The sequence below is a fragment of the Schistocerca serialis genome, chromosome 8 (assembly GCF_023864345.2).
Source record: "Schistocerca serialis cubense isolate TAMUIC-IGC-003099 chromosome 8, iqSchSeri2.2, whole genome shotgun sequence".
Classification (NCBI taxonomy): domain Eukaryota; kingdom Metazoa; phylum Arthropoda; class Insecta; order Orthoptera; family Acrididae; genus Schistocerca; species Schistocerca serialis.
Window position 1 is genome coordinate 124,697,976 of NC_064645.1, and position 22,740 is coordinate 124,720,715.

Genomic DNA, 22,740 nt, shown 5'->3' on the forward strand with positions numbered 1-22,740 from the left:
AGAGCAGTTAGATGTATGGGAGGCAACGGCAGCACAATATGGAATGCATTTCTCTGCAAAGAAAAGTGAAATAATTGTCACAACAAGGAAGAAGAATAGGCCAAATGTGGATATAACTTGTGGAGGGGAAAAACTACAAGTGGTAGAGAAGTTCAAGTACCTGGGAAGCATGATTGAAAGTAAGGGGGGAAACGCAATGGAAATTAATGAAAGGTGCAGAAAAGCAGGGCAGTTCTACAAATGCATTAGGGGGCTTATTTGGAGCAAGGAGGTGCCACAGAAATCAAAGGGAATTATATACCGAACCTACTTTGTCCCCATATTGGCATACGGAAGTGAGACATGGGTAATGCACAAAAGCGACAAAAGTAGAATACAGGCTAGTGAAATGAAGTTCCAGAGGAGCAGGTTGAGTGTAACAAGACGAGACAGATTGCGAAATGTGTATGTGAGGGAAAGACTAAAGGAGGAACCAGTACAGGACAGGATAGAAAAATCAAGACTGCAGTGGTATGGACACATGAAGAGAATGGATGAGGGAAGAATTCCAAAGAGGATGTTTGATCTGCAACTGGAGGGGAAGAGGCCCAGAGGAAGACCAAGAGATAGATGGGTGAAGGGAGTGAAGGAATGTGTGACGAGAAGAGGAGAGAACTGGACGAAGGTGGAAGAGGGGGAATGGTGGAAGGACAGAACACGATGGAGAGGCTTGTGTTCCCGACAGACCCAGCCAGTGGCTGGAAACTGTCCAAGATGATGATGATGACAAACACACACACCCATGCCCGAGGGAGGACTCGAACCTCCGCCGGGACCAGCCACACAGTCCATGACTGCAGCGCCCTAGACCGTTCGGCTAATCCCGCGCGGCTATGCAGAACGAACTCGAGCGTTGCACTGAGCAGCAGAAGAAGAAACTTGCAAGATGCCGGCAGCAGACTGACAAGGCGATTCCCAACATGTCACGCACAGTGGTCAACCTCACTGAACGACAACTGACCGAAGAGGAAGTATCCGTGCTTCAAAAAGGAGGTAATTTCGTTGTCATCCCGAGAACTTTACCTATCAAGGACATCATTGCTAAAACCGAAGCGGCCATTCGGGGCCTTCCTTGTGAAAGAGCAGAGGAAATATGCACTGAAACAGCCAGAATACTGCGCCGAGCAAAATCACCAGCTTGGAACCTGAAGAAACAAGAGGTAAAAGCTATCAAGGATCTTAACGCCGACAAGAGGATGTGGTACTGCCTGCCGATAAGGGAAATGCGACCGTCGTAATTAAGACGGAAGATTATGAGCAGAACATCCGGGACCTATTAGATCCGACGACGTGCCGAAAACTAAGGACAAATCCTCCACAGCGTATCACAAGGGATACGAATCGGTTAAGGGGATACGGAATCGGATTTTGGGTTAAAAAATCGAATTTTTTTTTATTGGCGTATTATATTCTGCCATGTTTCCTCTTTAAAATGACGTATCATACATAGCTCTACTACAATTATAACTATTTTATTTTTATATATTTGTGAGATCGGGTATTGCGCTTTAGTTATACACGTCTCTCGTGGCTGACCATGAACTTTTTGGCAGTACCTTTAAAGTGACATGAATTCAAATATCCCGGTTTCCAGCGACTATTTATACACTAGTTGCCCGAAAATGTTTCTCTCTGGTTTCCTCAAGTTACTCTTTGACTTTGTGGCGGGACTGTTTTGTAAACAGTGTGATATAAGAAAGTAGTTGTTGTTGAGTTATTTCGTATTTAGTGCTTCATTTTTCGCAGTGAAAATGCCTAGAGCTAAAGCAAAAGTATTTAAAAAGCGTGTGAACTGGCAAAAGAAAAGAAATAATGATTCATTAGCAAAGCAAAGCAGTTCATCATCATCACTGTTGGAAAATGTGAATCCACTTGTTACTGATTTGCCGAACGAACTTACACCAAATGAAAACAGTGCTTCTCATAAAAAACTAAGAGATTTGGAAGAGAAATATAATTTACTTGATAGAGGGAATGAAGTTTTTGAACTCATTGATACGAATATATTGTGTGAAGCTCTTGAAAACAGTTTGTGCTGCAAAAAATGTCATGGAAACGTTTCTCTGAAAGTAGAATCCCATGTTGGCCTGGCTGCCCAGTTTAATTTAATATGCAGTGTTTGTAAATACAGCTGTAAGTTTCCAAGTTCGGTTTCAGTAACTGTAAATAATGGATACAAGAAAACTGAACTTTATAGTGTAAATATTAGGTTAGTTTATGGATTGCGAGCAATTGGTAAGGGCAAAGCAGCTGGTGATATGCTATGTGGTGTTCTAAATCTTCCAAGTGCACCTTCAAAGTTTGAAGCTTACAATTATGTACTAGGATCTGCAGTTGAAGATGTAGCACAGAAGTCAATGCAGGTTGCTGTGGAAGAAGCAGTGGAAGAAAATGACGGCAGTCGTGACCTCACAGTGGCGTTTGATGGCACATGGCAGAAAAGGGGCCACACCTCCAACAATGGTGTTGTAACAGCAACTAGTGTTGATACTGGCAAGGTTATTGATGTTGCAATAATGTCTAAATACTGTAGGTGCACAGGCAGGCTGAAAAATGAACACAGTGATGACTGTATTGCTAATTATTATGGTAGTAGTGGTGGCATGGAGGTTGCTGGGGTGAAGAAAATTTTTCATCGCTCTTCACAGTGGTATAATGTTCGCTATGTCAAATATCTGGGAGATGGTGACTCTAAAGCATTCAAAGAAGTTTTGGAAAGCAAACCATATGGGAACAGTGTAAATATAAGCAAACTTGAATGTATAGGACATGTGCAGAAGAGAATGGGTGCCAGGCTGAGAAGGTTAAAATCAGTTATGAAAGGGAAAAAACTAGATGATGGGAAAACCTTGGATGGCAGAGGAAGATTGACTGATTCCATAATAGACCACATTCAGAACTGCTATGGCCTTGCAATCAGGCAAAATACAGGCAATCTTGAAGAAATGAGGAGAGCTATATGGGCTTTATATTTCCACACCGCATCCACGGATGAGCATCCACAACATGGTTTGTGCCCCAAAGGTGAAAACAGCTGGTGTAAATACAATAGGGGACTAACAACAGGAGAGAAATACATTCACCACCACAGTCTACCATCAGCCATCATGGCAGAAATAAAGCCCATTTTCAGAGATCTGGCTGACAGAAGTCTTCTGATGAAATGTCTTCACGGAAAAACGCAGAACCCCAACGAGTGCTTGAATAGTGTGATATGGCATCGTCTCCCAAAAACAGTGTTTGTCGGAATTAATACACTACATTTTGGTGTGTATGATGCTGTGGCAACCTTCAATCTTGGAAATATAACTAAATGCCAGGTCCTTCAAAAGTTGGGTATGTGTGTTGGTTCCCGTACGGTACGTGCTATGTTCTTTTTAGATCAGCACAGACTAAGGCATGCTGATAATATAATCAAGACATTAGTGAAAAAAGCAAGACAGGTGCAGAGGGGTGCCAAAAGAAGACTTGAAGATGATTATGAAGACTGTGAAGGGGGTATTAGCTACGGATCAGGAATGTTTTAATCTTCTTTCTCCGTTTCCCGTAAGTTTACTTTTTACTTCATCTAGGAACATTATCTCAGGTACTGGTCAACCTAGAAGTCTGAAATTTTTATGACGTAGTGACGTAGGTCCCTATTACATACTGAAACAACGATTTTTTAATTACTTGATTTACAAAAGACTTAGGGGTGATAGTCTAGTAAAAAGCGATGGAAAAAATTTACTTAAAAATAAATGTACAATATCTCTGTAAGAAAATACTTTGACAATAAACTGTTGTTTCAGTATTGTTGTAACATATGAATGCACATACAGTAAAATTTTTACCTCTCTGTCTCCAGTAGTTTGTGAGAAAATGTTCCCTATAGTAGGCATATATTAACATTGCGGGGATAGGTGATTCCGTATCCCCTTAATCAGGGTGTCTTGTCTGCCTGCGGACATACTGAGGAACCTGGGCAACACAGAAGCCCAACCACCTCGGCTGTGTGGATTACCTAAGACGCATAAGAATAGCGCTCCACTAAAACCGATTGTTAGCGCTCCTGGCTCACCGATGTATAAACCGTCAGAACACTTGACCTCTCTGTTCCAGCAGTAGGTGGGGAATACTGGCGCATGCATAAATGACTCAGGACATTTCATTGAGAAACTGAAGGAATTCAAACCTGCACCAAACGACATGCTGGTCAGCTTTGGTGTTGTTTCTTTGTTTACGAAAGTGCCGCTCAGTGACTCTCTGAAGCACATCGGTTCATTTTCCCGCAAGATATCGTAAAGCTCTTTCATGCATGTCTCACCACGAGCTATTTCAAGTAGAATATTAACTTCTACAAACACTTGGAAGACGTCGCCATGAGTAGTCATCTTAGTCCAGTGGTGGCCAATTTCCTTGTGCAACATTTCGAAGCATAGGCACTGGATTTGGTACCTTGTAAACCTATGATCTGGTACAGATACGTCCATGATACCTTCGTCGTGTGGAGCCATGGTGAAGAACAGCTCGCTGACGTCCTAAGAAATTTGAACTGCCTCCATGCCAAATCAAAATTGACCATGGAAGTAGAAAAGGGCAAAGAACTGCCATTTCTAGATGTGCTGGTCACAAGGGATGGTGAAAGTCTGAGACACGGCGTGCACCGAAAACCGACACACACAGACAGATACCTGCACAAACTTTCAAATCAATAACCGAGCCAGAAAAATGGCATGATTAATACGTTCGTAACGCGAGCAAGACGAAAATGTGAGCCACTGCACTTCAGCCGCGAAACACAACACTTGGAAAGCGTTCTGAGGAGCAATGGATACTCCACAAGTTATATTAGAAGTACAACAGAACCAAATACTCGGCAAAATGACAAATTAGAAAAAGAAAGACAGACAGAATCGGCCGTATATGGCGCAAACACGGCGTAAAGACTATTTCAAACCGACAATGAAGATGAGTGTCTCAGATCGGCAGAGGAGAAAAGGGACCCACTTGCAATGTCGGTAATATACTGCATACCATGCACATATGGATAAGTTTACGTCGGAATGACTGGACGATCAATTAACACCAGGATCACAAATCATAAGCGGCATTGCAAGTTGGGTCAGGTGGAGAAATTGGCTGTGGCAGAACACGCGCTGTGTGATAAGGACCACGTAGTAAAATCCTCCGCCAAGGAAGTTGTGGCTGTAGAGAAGAACTAACACATCCGTTGCTCAGAGAAGCTGTAGAAATACATAAACACAAGTACAGCTTCAACAACAAAGAAGAAAGCCTCAAGGCACACGGGTCCTGGATTCCCGTGGTGCAGCGAACGACCGTCGCAGATAGCAAGAGGAGAACCGCACTGGAAATGACTGCGGAGAAGCCCTTGGACGTTGGCGCGCCAGGTACATAAAGTTTGCGGCTGCGAGTTCGGTTCCATTCCACCACCAGCAATGGAGGGTGAAACTTTGACAATGGCAGCCACCCGTACTGGCCAAACGTCAGAAAAATCATGTGACTAACGTCCGCCGAAGAACCCGAGAAAGAAGCCAGCAGGCAGTTTAACGGTGGTATATGTCTCACTGTAAATATCTCTCAATTGTCTTGAAACTAAGCTGAATTAAAGAATAAAAAATATCCTGTTGGCATTTCAATGATCCTACCAAACCCTTCAATTGCGAACGTCATAAAAGTCTAAAATGGTACAGCATCGAAGACGTTTCCCTTGTATTGATGGGGTAGTAGCTTCAGAACAGAAACAGGGTCCAGAAGAAAAACTAATTTCGGAAAGACGATACTCTTAAATGGTTTCCTCAGAGAGTATTATGCCTGGCGCACTCCTGTTCTTGACCTACATTCTCGTGATTTGTTTCTCAAAGACAGTGGATGACTTTTCAAGTCCAGTGACATTGGCTGATGATACAAGTACACTGATATGGAGGGTAAAACACATCCATAACAGTCACCCCAACGAGAATAATGGATAAAGCTACCAGTTCTGGTATTGCGCTTGTGCATTTCATAGTTCGTGCTAAATCCACTCAGTATTTAGTATAAATACTATTAGGAGTAAATGTGTTGCCACTCAAGTATGAGAATCACTAGGTCCCTAAAGATACTTTCAAGGTGTTCAGCTATCATTACACATGCCAGGAATACTGCTTGCAATTTCACACAGTGAGAAAGATTTGTAAGTGCAAAGCAGGCAGAACTGAGCTTTTTGGGTAACGTATGTACTCATATTCTCGTGCTACCTCAGATTATTATCTAGTTAGATTTGTAAAAACTTGACAAAAGTTTTGATTGACTGCAATCTAATTAGACATGGTGGGTTGCTTTTTGTACACTACCGTTTTTTTATCTTTGTAGTCATTGTCAGATTAGAACAAATTTTTGTTTGTTTCTCTTGTTATTAAAGGTTTTGAAATAGTTGGTTTTATGTTGCTGGTTATTCCGTTTGAAATTGAAAGTGTCACACATATGGACATGGCACGTTTTAGACAACCTTTTTGATGTAACTTTGTTAATTTATATATAGTCCACGCTTATCTGACGGTCATTTTCAATCTCTTAAGTAGAACCAACGACATATAGGATGCAGGGTTTACAGTACGCTGCAAGCTGACATTTATTTTTTCATGAGTGGTACATTTACTCTTATTTACTTCACCACTTTAAAAATTGTCATAAGTTCCGTGTTTTGTCTGTAAAATTTAACTTAAGGCAGTTTTCCGTTCTTAGTTTGCTCTCAGAGCAGAAGATACTTACTTAGTGAATTGATACTTGTCATCACACGTTATTGTTTTATAATGTACGTGATCTAGACAATTAAGAATATTTTCTTTTAATTTTTTTTTTACTTTTAAGACTTCACCACTGCCATTTCTAGCTCCAGTTGCTGGTCTACAGCATTCACTGCTTTATATATTTTATGTAGTTAAGTCATGGTTATTATATTCTCTTTCAAAATTTGTTATTTTGTTGCAGATGTGGTAGTATAGGTGTTGCGGCTGGATGTGTATTGGACACACCGAATCCCAACTTGCCATACCCACAGTGCTGCCCACAGTTAAAATGTTGATGGCAGCAACTGATATCTCACATTACTCCCACGGTGGACCTTACAGCCATGTGTATTCGTAGTAAATAATAGTTTTAGAATACCAACATTTCTTATGTAACTTTTTTACTATCTGTAGTGTACTAAAAATTTAAATAAAGCTGGATTTTCATTTCCATGAGTGTATAGCAATCAATAAACGTACAGCATTTTTTGAATGAAGGAAAAAAGCAACATAAAATACTTAATTACATTCTTTACTTACTGAAATAAAAATGTAATTGCTCTCTTAAGACACAGTTTAGAGTTGGGTAGCATGTAATACTTATGCTTATTTGATTGGTCTGTTCGCTACTACACAGAAATTTTCAACGGGTTTTCCTCACATCAGTAACTTACGACATATCAAATAAACAAACTTTCTAAATTATTTGTTTAATATATGTTAATGTTATTGTTATACAGTTGGGCAAGTCATTCACAGTACCAAAACAAAATGAAGATATAGTGAAGAGGTGATAGCAACATTTTAACCACAGTCATGCTACACCAACTAAATCATTTTATTTCGTTTACAGCTGTGTTGAGGAACCAAAGATCATGAAGCCAAAAAACAGAAGATCCAAATCTACATTATAAAACATGACAATATATTTCCTGATGTCTTACTCCAGTGAATACTTTATCTGTACCATTATATGCAACAAGTTAAAAATGGTAGAAATTGAAGTCATTCATTTCCCTATTTTGGTGCACAACGATTGTTTTCCAAGTCATAACACTTTCATCTCGTTCGATGCTGTTTCATTCTGAACATGCCTGTATACCAATCATCTCATCTATTCATAAACAGAATCATATGTTCCATTAGCTTGGTAAAGAACTCAAACAACTTAATACACTCGGATATCATAGCTCATCAAACCTCCTGACATACGAAGCCATTTCTGTTTTGGAAGGATCCTCTTACATACGTCAAATATTTGAGTTTTAATAGCTACAGTGTAAGGATCAAGATGGAATGAAGACCATCACTTTTCTCAGAATGCGTAATATTAGAGGAGCTGTATATGGTATACTTTCACGGCGGATCTAATGAATTTACAGTTTCAGGACTTACACCAGATTGGAACATTAGGTCAGTGTGAACTGGCAGGAGATACAGATCTGTTTATTCTGCATGCAGTGAGCCATACACGAACGTGTTTACAGCAGGACTGAGCATGACTGCCTTCCATTTTCACAGACTGTGTCAACAGCAGATATCTGTAGTAGAAATTAGATAACAGAAACAATTATGTGGTACCTGAAGATGCTGAATCTTGCTGAAATTAATTCTCGAACATTAACTTTATAAGGAAAGAAACTTTCTGTTCATAGTCACAGCACAATCTCTGACTATAATCAGACTGTAACTAACACAATCGGATTATTAAATCATTACTCACTATTCCCAACTATTACTGCAAAACTCTAAAGATTGATATAAGAAGGGTGTTTCCTCTTCAGCACGCACTGTACCAGAGTATACAATATATATATTATTCGATCATTTAAGAAATTTGTAGTGTATGCCTGTTTTTCAGGTATACATGGAGACTGAAGGAATTTATGGTATCTCATTCTATGCTTATAAATGTGAGAGGGCTAATGCAAAATTTAGTGCAGTTCTAGCAAGGATGTTTAACTACTGTTTTGTGATGGTCAGCTTAAAATTACAGCTTTTTAACCTCCATGAGAATCCAAGGCTAGGCTCAAACATTTAGGGTGTCGTCACCAGTTCTGGTTTAAGGCACAAGTGACAAAAGCTGACGCTTGCGGCGCCAAGTTGAGAGTGGTGCTAGAGGCTTACATACAGGACATACAACATTTAGTAGTGCCTGTGAGGTGCGCCAAGTTGACACAAGCGCCAAGACAGTCCACGTGCAAGACATGTACAACAGTGCGCATCAGAGCAGCGAAAATTTACATGGTTGAAATTGCGTGAGGGGAAAGAGGGAGACCGGTGGGTAGGTGGAGGGAGTCAGACGCCTAATGATAAGGCACGTGTGTGGAAAAATGGTCTCGAAACGGCCCCGATCATCACTACCAGATATTCTGCTTACAGTGTTATAGAGTTCACCAAATACTTAAAGCAAATAATATTTAATTTACTTTCCCTAATTAGCTTCGCTTACTAAGAGAAAGTGGCAGTAACAAAAGAGTAATAGGTCTGTGCTGTACCATGGTGCTGGGTATGGATTTTAACAAGTATGTTCTACGTCAGTTTGATGTTTTGTATTGTCCTCCCACAGTTGTTGTGCATAATGTCAACTACAAGAGATTTACTGTTACGTAACTGTCTGGGAGTATAGTAGATGACTTGAAAAAACATGAGGTATATGGTCTTACAGAGAAAAAGGAAACATTAAACGTATTTTTAGATCTGCAAGTCTGTCAGTTGTTTAAGTCTGATTCATCATCATTCATCATTACAGATATGGGTTAGTCAGGGACAACCATAAGCTTGAAATCTTCTATTTTTATAATCATGTCAGTATCGCCACACCACGGAGAATATTTTACTGTCGTTACAAGTAATGACGTCCAGATTGTGTTCCATCAGCTCATATAATCAGTATGCTGGAGTGCTGTTTCAAAGAAATCGAGCAACGCAAAATACACTGCCGAAAACAAATTAGTACTCCGCGAAAGACGACGTGGATTTTGCTCCGATGACAGCATGTGCCACTTGGAGACTAGTAGATGTAGTGATAATAGTTTTGTCGTTGTCCGCCAACAGGCAGCTTACAAGGGGAGGCCGCCAATTGTGAAATTCAGATTAGATTCATACGGCGCATGATAAAAGCTCATGGCCAGAGGTGTAATGTGGCAAAGCACCAAGATGCACTTCTCAGCCGTTGTCGAGAAAATCGACAGTTAAAAGAAACCGTTGCGGTGAAATACTCTCTACGATTAATAATTTTCCACAGCGTCGTGGTTCAGCGGTAAGCGCTCGGGCTTGTAATCCGAAGGTCGCCGGATCGAATCTCGCACCATTCGACTTTTTTTTTTAATTCAATTGTGTATACACACACACACACACACACACACACACACACTTCCCGGCAATCTGATGCAACAATTATGCATTTAATAAGTTGTTGAAAGTCGTTTGTAGTGGAAAAACTGGCGACTTCGAACATCATTATGTTATCCGCAAACAAAGTTGTATTTCACAAATGTTAGTAATTGTCTTCATAATGTTAACCACGTATAGTTAACGGAAGACGTAGAAACGATATTCCGAAACGAATATGTATAGCGTAAGTCAAACGTTCGAATTAGAATAGAGACCCCACGAACACAAATTCGCTGTGGCAGGTATGAAATGTAAACTCCGTTACTCGCTCGTTACACTTGAAGGCCAGATGTTGAATGGGCCGAAACGAGCCGCCGCATAACAGCGTAGTTGCCTGCTAACTTCGAAAGCAGGTAAATGCGGTCCCTAGCGCAACTTATAACATCGTCGAAAATCAGTGCGGACGGGAGAGCTTTCGTACACCCTGTTAAAAAAACGGAAAAATGGAGGCGGTACAATTGGAGAGCGATCCGCCTTCACCAACATGCATAAGCAATTCATTAATATATATATATGAATTACAAAAAACTAATAATAAAAAAATGTTGCATGGCGCGAGGTTTTTTTTTCATTTTGTTCGTTATTGATCGTTGTGTATGGTCGTTGCGGGCGTCGCAAGACATCCTGTTCAAGTTCGGTGGTTGATCCTTCGACTCAGTTTTTTTATTACAGAGGCCAACCGGCTCTCTGACCGAACACGCTGAGCTATCGTGCCGGCTATCACCTCTGGCCATGAGCTTTTATTATGCGCAGTATGAGTCGAATCTGAATTTCACAATTGGCGGCCTCCCCTTGTTAGTGGCATAGCTTCCAGAGCGCCATCTGCGTCTACTCTTTAATAGGGAACGCTCGCAGCCCGAAGGCTCAGTGTGGTGCAGACGTTTGAAGCAAGTAGACGACCATGCCATGGAGACGCACTCGTGTTTCCTACAGCTAAATGAGAGAGTCTGAAAGGGATCAAATTGTGGCCTTCCGAGAGGCAGTATTTTCCTTTCAGAGGACTGCCACCAAGTTGAACTTGCTGCGTAAGCTGTGCAACGATGCTAGTGTCAGTGGTCACGTGAACATTCTCACACTCGTACACAAGGTTCTGTACGTCCACGCAGTACAGATGCCCGCCAGAATCTTCGCATTGTAATGACAGCAGTGGCAGATCGTACAGCTGCCACAGCACAGATAAGACGGCTTGTGGGCCCAGACGTGGCAACACGAACTGTTTAGAACAGGTTATTAGCATTGGGACTACGAGCACGCACACCTCTTGCCCGCCTCCCACTCACACCACAGAACTGACGTGCACAGCTCGACTGGTGCCGTCAGATGATCGCTTCGTAAATGTGAGTTGTACTGACCGTAGCAGAGCCAGGATGAGGAAGGTCTAGGCACATTTATTTGGTCCAAGTCTTGTTGACACAAATATATTATTTAACAATAATTGGTTATACATCCAAGTTAATACAACTAACAGTTTAAAGGAAATTTCAGCAACAGAAAAATTTATTTTTTTCCTCCAGAAGAACATGCTGCCCCACTCTGAAACATTACATAAAGTTACTGTTAGTAAAAGGTATATCATGTGCAGTCATCAAGACCTCAAGAATACTGTTTTGGTTCAACATAAAGTGAAAACACCAAAAATGCACATCTTCAAAACAACTTGCAAATAAATAATTTAACGCATCACTCACAAAACTACACGAATTATTTCACACATGCAGTCTATTACGAGCTCAACAGTCATTTCTGCCAGCTGTGTGATACCTAAATTTGATTGATACAGAATAAACACAGCTCAAAAGAATGATCTTCCAACATACTATAAAACAACTTTATAATAAAAGATGACTGCTTTATCTCCCATTCAAATTTTTCCATAAAAGTTTTGTACTAACAACCTAGAGTTGCTGCCTCTTACTTGCTACAGACAGACAAACACATCCGTCAATAAATGATTGATTATCGAGGTGGCACTTCAGAGCTAGCAACTTCTTGTAACAACTGATTCTCAAATGCTGCCACGAAAAAACATTCTACAAAACAGAATCACACGAATTGAAGTTCCATTCACTACAAAATCCAACAAATCACGCAATATAAATAATGGTCAATTCGTAGCAATGGAACTAAAAAACATTACACACTCAAGTATGCTTCTCACTCACAACAGTTCTTTTAAGTGCTTACACAACACAGCTCAAAAACTACATTCTAAGCAATATTAGTAGAATTGTAAATTTTGCAGTTTAAACGCACCAAGTTTAACAAGATCTAATATAATAATAGTAAGTATGAAAATTTCGACCTTAGCCAGGTGACGAGAACCACACCAATGCTGTTTCCTGTTACACTCGAGTGCTAGGCCCAACAAACAACAGCTGGTCATGGAGAACCACGCTAAGCAAGCGAGCATTCCGTCCTCCCCACATGCTCGCAAACAGCCACACTAATCGCAGTCCTAAATCGGCAGGCACCAGTTGACTCCCAGCCGCTTCCGTCCTGTCGCCATCCGACGACCAGCCGATCGATCGACCAACGGCCTTCCGTCAGCGTCGACCACGGCCCCAGCGCGTACGTGCACCGAGCGGACCCGCCTGCTGCTGTCTGCCAACTCGTCCAACCGCGGAGTAACGACGAACTCGACTCACAAGGGGAGGCGGCCAATTGTGAAATTCAGATTCGATTCATACTGCGCATAATAAAAGCTCATGGCCAGAGGTGTAATGTGGCAAAGCACCAAGATGCACTTCTCAGCCGTTGTCGAGAAAATCGACAGTTAAAAGAAACCGTTGCGGTGAAATAATCTCTACGATAAATAACTTTCTACAGCGTCGTGGCATTGCGGTAAGCGCTCGGGTTCGTAATGCGAAGGTCGCCGGATCGAATCTCGCGCCATGCAACATTTTTTTATTATTAGCTTTTTGTAATTCATATGAATTGCTTATGCATGTTGGTGAAGGCGGATCGCTCTCCAGTTGTATCGCCTCCATTTTTCCATTTGTTTAACAGGGTGTAGTAAAGCTCTCACGTCCGCACTGATTTTCGACGATGTTATAAGTTGCGCTAGGGACCGCATCTACCTTCTTTCGAAGTTAGCAGGCAGTTACGCTATTATGCGGCGGCTCGTTTCGGCCCATTCAACATCTGTCCTTCAAGTGTAACGTGCGAGTAACGGAGTTTATATTTCATACCTGCCACAGCAAATTTGAGTTCGTGGGGTTTCTATTCTAATTCGAACGTTTCACTTACGCTATACGTATTCGTTTCGGAACGTCGTTTCTACGTCTTCCGTTAACTACACGTGGTTAACATTATGAAGACAATTACTAACATTTGTGAAATACAACTTTGTTGGCGGAAAACATAATGATGTTCGACGTCGCCAGTTTTTCCACGACAAACGACTTTCAGCAACTTATTATATGCATAATTGTTGCAACTGATTGCCGGGAATATTATATATATATGTGTGTGTGTGTGTGTGTGTGTGTGTGTGTGTGTGTGTGTGTGTATTCACACATTTGAATTACAAAAAACAAATACTAAAAAAAAAAAGGTTGCATGGCGCGAGATTCGATCCGGTGACCTTCGGATTACGGACCCGAGCGCTTACCGCTGCGCCACGACGCAGTACAAAATTATTAATCGTAGAGAATATTTCGCCGCAACGGTTTATTTTAACTGTCAATTTTCTCGACAACGGCTGAGAAGTGCATCTTGGCGCTTTGCCACATTACATCTCTGGCCATGAGCTTTTATTATGCGCAGTATGAATCGAATCTGAATTTCACAATTGGCGGCCTCCCCTTGTCAGTGCACAAGCCAACAGCGACTGAGACTTAGAGCCGACCGACTAACATGCGAGTGTCTGCCTTCTGACTGACTCTGTCGCCGCACTGCACCGACTCCCAGACTGGGCGACTAACCGACTGAGCAGACTCGCCGAGGCTGACTGACTGACCCTCTCGCCATCTCCCGAACGAGCCGTCCTCCAAAAACTCTTCCTTCGCGCACCAGCGCCCACAGCGCTCAGCGATCACGCCCCCTATCGCTGCAGCGGAAACAAGTGAATAATCTCGCGGGTAAATCAAATGAGCTGAGCCGTGACACGGCTCAAAATGGTATGGCGCGTCGTGGCCTTCAGCAATGAAAGCAGATTCTGCCTGCAGACAAGTGACGGTCGTCTGCGTGCACGACATAGAGATGGTGAGCGCTGTCTCACAGAGAGCGTTCTTCCAAGACACACTAGCCGTACCCCAGGCCTTAAGGTCTGGCTTGTGACAAGCTACAGTTCTCGTTCACCTTTGGTGTTTCTGGATGGGACGCTAACCTCCACTGGGCACAAACAGAATGTTATTAAACCCGTCCTTTCGCCGTTCTTGAAACAGGAAGTTGGTGTGTTGTTTACAACAGGATAAAGCTCGCCTACACAGTCCCCGTGAAGCTCAACGTGCTCTTCAAGACGGGCAGCAATTTCCCTGGCCAGCACAATCTCCGCACTTGTCTCCAATCGAGCAGGTGTGTGGGACTGACGGGACGAGAAGTAACTCGCGTGACTCGTCAACCAGCAACTCTTATAGAACTACGTGGACAGGTCGAGCAGGCGTAATGTAATGTATCCCAGGATAGTATTAGTCAACTGTACGATTGATTGGATTCCAGAGTACGTGCCTGCATTGCCGCCGTGGAGGCTACACCACGTGGTAATGCAGCATGGGTCGATACTTTGAACCTCAGAACCGTCGGTGCTACTTGAGTAGTGGCTGGCTCATGCTATGCGTTGGATTAACCCTTTGTTGATTTTCTGTGTTTATTCTCACGCGGTTATCGCGATTATTCTGTTATCCCTCTCTGCGCGGGTGGCAGCAGCGGTGTGCATCAATATTGGCAGCTTGGACTACCTTTGGCCTGGCGCTTATTGTTTCCAGCTGGGCTGTGTGCGGGCAGTTGGTCGGTTGGCGTGGAGCAGCGAGGAAAACTCCGCTGGCAGCCTCTATGCAGTGTCGGAGTGTGTGGTGCTGTTCCCATTGCTTCGAAGCTCGTGGCTCACCGACTCTGGACCCTGGAACAAACACTTGAAGGTTTAACAGCTGAGTTACTTAAAATCGAATCGAAATGTCTGAAAATTTGTAAAGATGTAAAAACACAATTTTGTGAGTATTTTCAGCCTATTTTTTTCGCGACATAAAAACGCATTACAGAATCGTAAAGCAACCATAAAAGAACTGCAGATCACTGTTCACGAAAATCACGACACTTTGCAGGCTAAAATTGACTCAGTTTTACCGATACGGTCGCGCAAGTTCTAAAAGATCAGGAAAACTTAAAGGACACAGTAGATACTCTAAACTTGATTTAGAAAAACACATGGATGAAATCAGCATATTATCCGAAAAAGTAGCCGAACTTTCGGACCAGTTAACAAATTTATCTACTAAGGTAGAGGATGATTTGAATGGTACAAGACCGGTAGCCTTCACTGACACACAGGAGTACAAGGAAATTAGGAAATTTAAACAAAGTCAAAATCTAAGTAATACGCTACACGAAAGAGAAATGCGGGAAGTACAAGATCAGTTGGCACATGTGACACAAGAATTGCATATTTCAGAGGTTATTCGCACTCCGACACGGGAAGTGGGATTTAGAAATATGGAAAAGTCACAAAGCAATAACGCAGGATATTTCGGAGATTCTGAAAGGGGTCGGCAAGGTGCAGCGAGCCTTTAAATGGAACCGCCGACACGAAGTAAGAATGACCGATTTGCGACTCACTTACATGATGGCTTTGACTATAAGGTCTTCATCACAACGCGCAGATTTAAAACATTCAAGAATTCCAGTAATGACATTCATCCGCATGTTTGTCTTCATCAGTATTCTCATTTTTTCCTCCTAATTGGTCATTAGAGCACAGATTAGAAATCATGTGTGGTTATTTAGAAAATGAACCAGCTGTAAGAATGCGTTCGGTTATTCGTGACTGTGACAATGAAGAAGATTTTTATCGTGCCTTACTTTCTTGATATTGGTCTCAGGCTACTCAAGATCGAGTAAAACACAGCATTATAATGATGAAGCATTTCTAACAGTCAGAATGTTCCAGCCCTATAAAATGTTTTGAAGATATGTTGCACAAGAATCAGTATTTATCAAACGCGTACAGCCCCTCGGAACTATTCGCAGCCGGCCGGTGTGGCCGTGCGGTTCTAGGCGCTTCAGTCTGGAACCGCGTGACCGCTACGGTCGCAGGTTAGAATCCTGCCTCGGGCATGGATGTGTGTGATGTCCTTAGGTTAGTTAGGTTTAATTAGTTCTAAGTTCTAGGCGACTGATGACCTCAGCAGTTGAGTCGCATAGTGCTCAGAGCCAACTATTCGCATTTGCTTCATTAAGTTGCCTGAACATTTAAGACACATTATTTTGGCAGGACGTTGTGAAGATGACATCGAAGCTTTTCAGGGACTTTTGCAAGAATTGGAAATTGACACCGACAATCGCATGATGCGAAAACGGGAAAACAAAAATTACAGGTCACATCAGTCACAATTCAGTGACAACGGAAATAATAACCGGTCAAGACAAGGCTTTTCTTATAACGCAAATCGTGATCAAAACAGACACCACTCGTACGACAACCATTGGCAAAATAATAATAGTTACATAGAAAGATCACATATCCATGGCGTTGACTACGACAGAGATACGGGAACCAGAACAATTATTATCAACGGAGACAAAATGACTTCAGACGCAACAGCCCACCTCGTAATTACGATTCTGGGAGAGATTCTCCACCATGTGATCGACAAGGAAGAAATTTCAGAAATTACCGACACGACGACAGACGCTATAGTCATGACAACAGACCTGAATTTAATCAGAAATGGCGCGATCAAATAGGGCAGGAGTCTCTCGACAAGCCTATATTGTAGAAATTAGACTTCCAAGTCCCAGTAACGACAAGCGACAACAAAGAGATAATATACCATGACTCACACCGCAAGCAGCCACAAAACGTACCTATGAAACTGACGACGTAGCAGGCATGAATATCAATTAATACAGTAAATTCACGAGTTCACTTTTATAGGGAACAGACGACAAAGTCTCATTGTGTGTACATTTTTTCTTGTTAGTTGCACGATTATGTAACGACTATAAGGTTTACATTCTTGGAAGATATACTGCTAATGTGGTTTTATTGCAACATTTTGGTTTACCTGAAAAGACATTTTTATTTAAAGTACTTTCTGAGAGGTCACAGATGATAGAGTATTTGGTTTGTTTGATAGCTACACGATTATAGTACGACATTACTTAGTAGTGTCACAATCTTCATTACTGCTTTTGCGCTGTAGCTGTTTTATGTCTGCACAGTTTTTCTACGTTCTTCTGGAAAGTAAAACATGTTTTGGTAATGACTTTTGTGGCACAGGTACAACGAGACAGGTATTTTTCATAACACAACAATACGTTACAGTATAGTACTTTCAAGGTCACGGCAATGAACGTAATACCCATGACATTTATATGCATAGTGCTTTACTTTTGTGTATGACAAAAGTACGTACAGTGATTTTTTGAGAACTTTGCTTATGAACGACGATAACTACGACACTTGGTACATTTTTACCGTTAGCCAATGGCAGATATTATCTTTCAGCAAGAACATAGTTTAGCGCTACAGGACACGCATTTGAGTGATTAATATTTGTACCTGGAACATTTTTAAAAATATTTTTGAACTACAACGGTAGAGAGAAGGTTTATGGCAATACATCTGATTCCACAGTCTTAATCTGTGACATCACATTATCCCTCATGGGGGTACACCTACTTTGTGTACCATGCATGTGGAAACCATAAGCAGCCCTAGCTAATATAGTATTTCCTTATACAGTTGTATACATCGGTACCATAATACTCTACCACAGAATTACACAGCTATCTGGTCATTTAACTGAGAGAAATAAACATTTTACTACGTCATTGACACATATTTACGTAATTACACAGTTCGATTACTTTGCATTTATGAAATTGTACTTTGTCTGTACTTTGTGAACAGTTCACATATTTTTAGAACCATTGTGACACTGCGAGAGCTTTTGAGAGATATATTTTGTATGGAATCATGATTATTGAAGTGCATTTAAAGAAGAGAAAATTTTTTAGGGGTTTTGAGATTATTGAAGGAAGCTACGATGATTTTGAGATTTGATTCATCTGTTATGATGATGTTGAGATATGTTTACGATCAATAAGGCGATGCCATATGAGGAAGTATTGAAGCAGTATCGACGTATATGTATATGAATAATGAGTAGGGGTTAGTGACTCTGGTTTGTGGAAAAGGATGTTGGAAACCAAGAATTGTACTTTAAGAGTTATGAAATGTGAGTATAAATGTGAACAAGAGTACCACGAAGCGGACGGAAATTTTTGGACGCTGTTATTCTTGAGAATTAGTTTCTACACACTTCTCCCATAATATTTCAACCTGTAAAATTTTTTTTTTATGAAACTGTCATTCTAGCAGACACTGTTGTCGTAAATATGTAACCTTGACATAATGCTCTGCTGGACCCAGCTGTGAGCTAGCCACCTGGAAAAACCCATTGTTGTGTTGTCTTTCAAATTTAACGGTGTTGCTTAAGCCGCTTTTAAGCTAATGTCACTCCCACAAGCGATCGCACAGCTGTAGGAAAGAGAGACCTTTGACCTTTCTATTCATATTTCTTTGCAGAACGCACCACAAGCATGACACATTATTACTTGGAAACATATGATTACACTTTGGTGGTTGTACTTTGTGCTACTTACTGAAATGCTTATGAAGTGATGAGAAATATTCTTACGTGTACACACCTGATTATTTAGCCATGGTAAAAATTGATGTTTTGAAGAGCACGCTGCAGCACGTAGTGTGAAGCAGTCGCCCTCCGTTTCTGGTAGTGGCGCCGCTGTGGCAATCGCAGCTTTGGTGTCTCCCTCTGGTGGAAAAGGGGAAAGGTTGCCTGTTCAAGTGCGTTTAAGGGGGCTTTGTGCTCGCCAGTCGGTCAGTCAGTCAGGCTGAGTAAGGAGTCAGTCGGGGTCAGTTTCTCGTCCCCAGCTTGCAAGTCTGTCTCTCGTCTGCATTGGTTAGGCAGCTAGTGTCTGTCTGTCTGTCTGTCTGTCTGCCGGTCTGCCATACGTTAATAGCTGCCTCTGTCATGTCTGTTGGATTCGGTACTAACGAATTTATTGCTTGAAGTGTAGCAACCGAATTCCTGAAATATATTTTTATCTTGCCTATCATCTTGAGAGGCGGTATATTTGTAATGTAAAGCATTTTTCTATATTTTATGCAAGACTGCATTTCATGGGTTTTTATTTAAAAGGTCATTTTAGTATATAAAGTTCCACCCTTCCACCATAAGAGTTTCTTTTAAATCTAGTTGCACCTTCGGTGGTAAGTTAATTCTTTAATGTTAGTGTTTTGTACCATTTCCATCCCTCCTACGGCGTGCATAGTTTATGTGCTTGTGTGAGTTGTTAAAATTATTAGTTTAAACTAATCTGGTGTATGGCAGATTTACACCAGTGTAGTCTTTCAGAGGCTGTTGTGAACGGTCATGACTACAGCCATGTCAAAAGGGAGCGGCAAGGTTCTCAATCCGAAAGCTCATACTGTCAAAATTTGTTCTTTCTGCCTCTGAATAAATTGTAACTTGATATTTAGAGGATGCTTTCTGATTATAATTTTAAATCTGTTTAAAAAAAGGGCTTTTAGCTATAAAATTTCTATTTGTTGAAAGAAATTTAAGTTGTTTTCATCAGTTACCCACTGGCAACTACTTCCAAACTCACACAGTGTGATTAAATGTGTTAAGGTTCCTGATGGATCGCTAGTAAATAAAGTAAATTCTTTAGAAAAGGTTTTGAAAGTAAATTCACGGTTCAGTTATGACAATTGTCTTTCTACGAGAGTTGAGAGAATTTTTACTGACTTGTGAAATGCCATATGGCCAGTGAATGGTGTTTTTATGTTTTGCTTTGTACATATTTGCTTATTTTATTTAATAACTAGTTTCTAGGTGCCCTACAGGATTAGTTTTATAAAATAAAATTTAATACATATGCTAATGTAAACCCTTTCTGTCAACAGATCCATTAAATAATAATTTTATGATACACATCCCTCAAAAAGAGCACTTGTAAAGGAAAGAACAATAAGAAGGAGAAGAGACTAGATACAGGAATTGCATGCATAATTTTCTTTTCAAGGACTTGGTAATTTTTTGGTAGAATTAGTTGTTGTGGTGCACCACTCTAGTGTTAAGATATGACATAGACATTAAGATGTTAATAGATGTTTCCTTTATCTGCATTGCTGTCTTTACTGTAATATTTTTTCTGCTTGTGCTTTCTCATGTTTATGTATAAGTTACTGCATTTGCTGCTGCTGTTTGTCAGGCATTGTCCTACTGAATTTTACTTTGTACTACTGTGTTAATCCAGTTTTACCACTGATTTATTTTTCTTGTTTTCCGCATATTGCCTTATATTAGTTGTAATCTTGCATATTCTCTACTAATTTAGATATCCTGCTTGCTATGCTACTTTGCATTTTTTATCATTGTTGTTTGTGCTAATCGTTTTGTATGGCTGCATTGCTTTGTTCTCTAGTTTATGTATCTTAGCTTTTAGCTTAAGAGGGAGTATGCTATATAAGAAAATGAGTTGGGAAGAAATGCGTTGACAGGCTATAAGGAAAAGGTTTGGACAAAGAGTATTGTACAATGAGCAATAATTATTTTGAACGAGGAAATGAATGGATGCAAGTAGAGAGTAGTGACAACAGGTTTAAGTGGGATTTTTTTTTCAAAAAAAATGGTGAGGTAAGAAGTATGCGAAAGTATAAATACAGACAGCGTGCTTAGATGGACTTTTTTTCATTTTGAACAAATGTTGAACTAAGGGTGACCTCTGAGACTCAAATGAAGTAGTTTTGGCTGAAAGTTATAGAGGAATCAGCATGAAGGATATTATTGAAAGGGGAAAAATGAAAAAGAGGTATACAATGCTCACCACAAGTACTGCAGTACCTAATGTTACACTGAAAACAGACCCTGTCCTTTCCTTCAGTGTTATTAGGCTATGTGTTTACGTGTACCCTTGTGTTTTTGTGTTCTTCGTGTGCTTGTGTGTTTACTTGATAAAATAAATTTGGTAGAATTTTTTTTCCTTCTAATACTAAGCTGCGTCCCCTATGACGAGGAATACTGTTATCCTCAAATGTAATCCGTTTTTGTAACATATTCTTTACTTTGGGAAGGTGTTCAGGCAGTATTTATTCTGTTATGTTTTCTTTTAATTCTCATGTGTCAAGTTAATGTTTCTAAGGATATTCTCATTTCTCATTTATTTGCTTATGTCATAATTCCTGTAATACTCATGTATATGTTTATTTTTATTCTTTTGTAAAGCCTGTTTTGCTACAAATGTTATTTGTATTATCATGTTCTTGACTGTAATGATGTTTTCTTTACCTTTGTAATCGTATTCTTATGATGTAAAATTGTAATCGTATAGACACCAGTCCTCCAAGTTAGCTAAATATTAGGGATTCATTTCACTGCACACATTTGTCTGTTGGTCATACTATATGTATAAATCTTAGTGGTTATATGACTGTGTTAGTGCTTGCACGTGTGTTGATAATTCAGCAAGGGAGTGGTTAACAGCATTGCTGCATCTAAGGATATTACAAAAATTAGTGAGTGCACAAGTGGTGGTTCATGGACTTGCTATATTATCCTCATGACTCGTCAATTGTGATTGTTGATTGTGCACCCACACAGTCGCAAGAGATGCCTGTTGGCCATCTCTACAAGGACTACAGCGGATTTGGACCTTTGGTGGCCCACTACTACCATAATCTCTACAAGGACTACAGTGGATCTGCACCTTTGGTCACCCATTACTACCAAAATTTCTACAAGGACTACAGTGGGTCTGCACCTTTGGTAGCCCAATACTACCATAATCTTTACAAGGAATACTGTGGGTCTACTCTGTGGTGACCTACCAATTCTACCAATACTCTTCAAGACTTCGACTGACTCTGCTGTGCATCTGCTCTGTTGTGGCCCTCCCCAATCTTCTCAACTGCAATCTTCATGTCAAGAGTCAGCACTGTGTTTCTGTTGGGAGGACAACACTACGTCTTCAAGACTGCTTGGAAGTCCGCTACTAACACGTGCATTTTCTTTTACTGCTCAGACTTTGTGCATAAAACTGTCAAACTACTCTTCTGATGAATGATTTTAACTGTCTTTAGGGACTGTGAGGCCAATTTTTGCTTTATTGACCAACAGTATATTACTAATTGTGTGCATCTGATCTATTTGATATCATCTTGTGGTGCAGTTCTTGTTGTCTCCGTGCTTGCTAAGAAAATGGGATGAGAAGTTCCTCCTTATGCAAGACTCCTTTTTTTCCTTTTGTTTCACCCATACATGTTTCAGCACTTTTGTGCTATCGTCAGTGGGCT

At 40.8% G+C, this 22,740-nt stretch overlaps 1 protein-coding gene across 1 annotated transcript in view; it reads left to right on the top strand.

Moving 5' to 3' along the window:
* The window catches only part of LOC126416319 (uncharacterized), a 60,861-nt gene extending 53,601 nt beyond the window's left edge, over positions 1–7,260 (top strand). Inside the window, exon 3 of the mRNA XM_050083981.1 lies at positions 7,012–7,260. Coding sequence (XP_049939938.1) covers positions 7,012–7,105 — 94 coding nt within the window. The 3' untranslated portion in view covers positions 7,106–7,260. The remainder of the gene's footprint in view (positions 1–7,011) is intronic.
* The last annotated feature ends 15,480 nt before the right edge of the window (positions 7,261–22,740 follow it).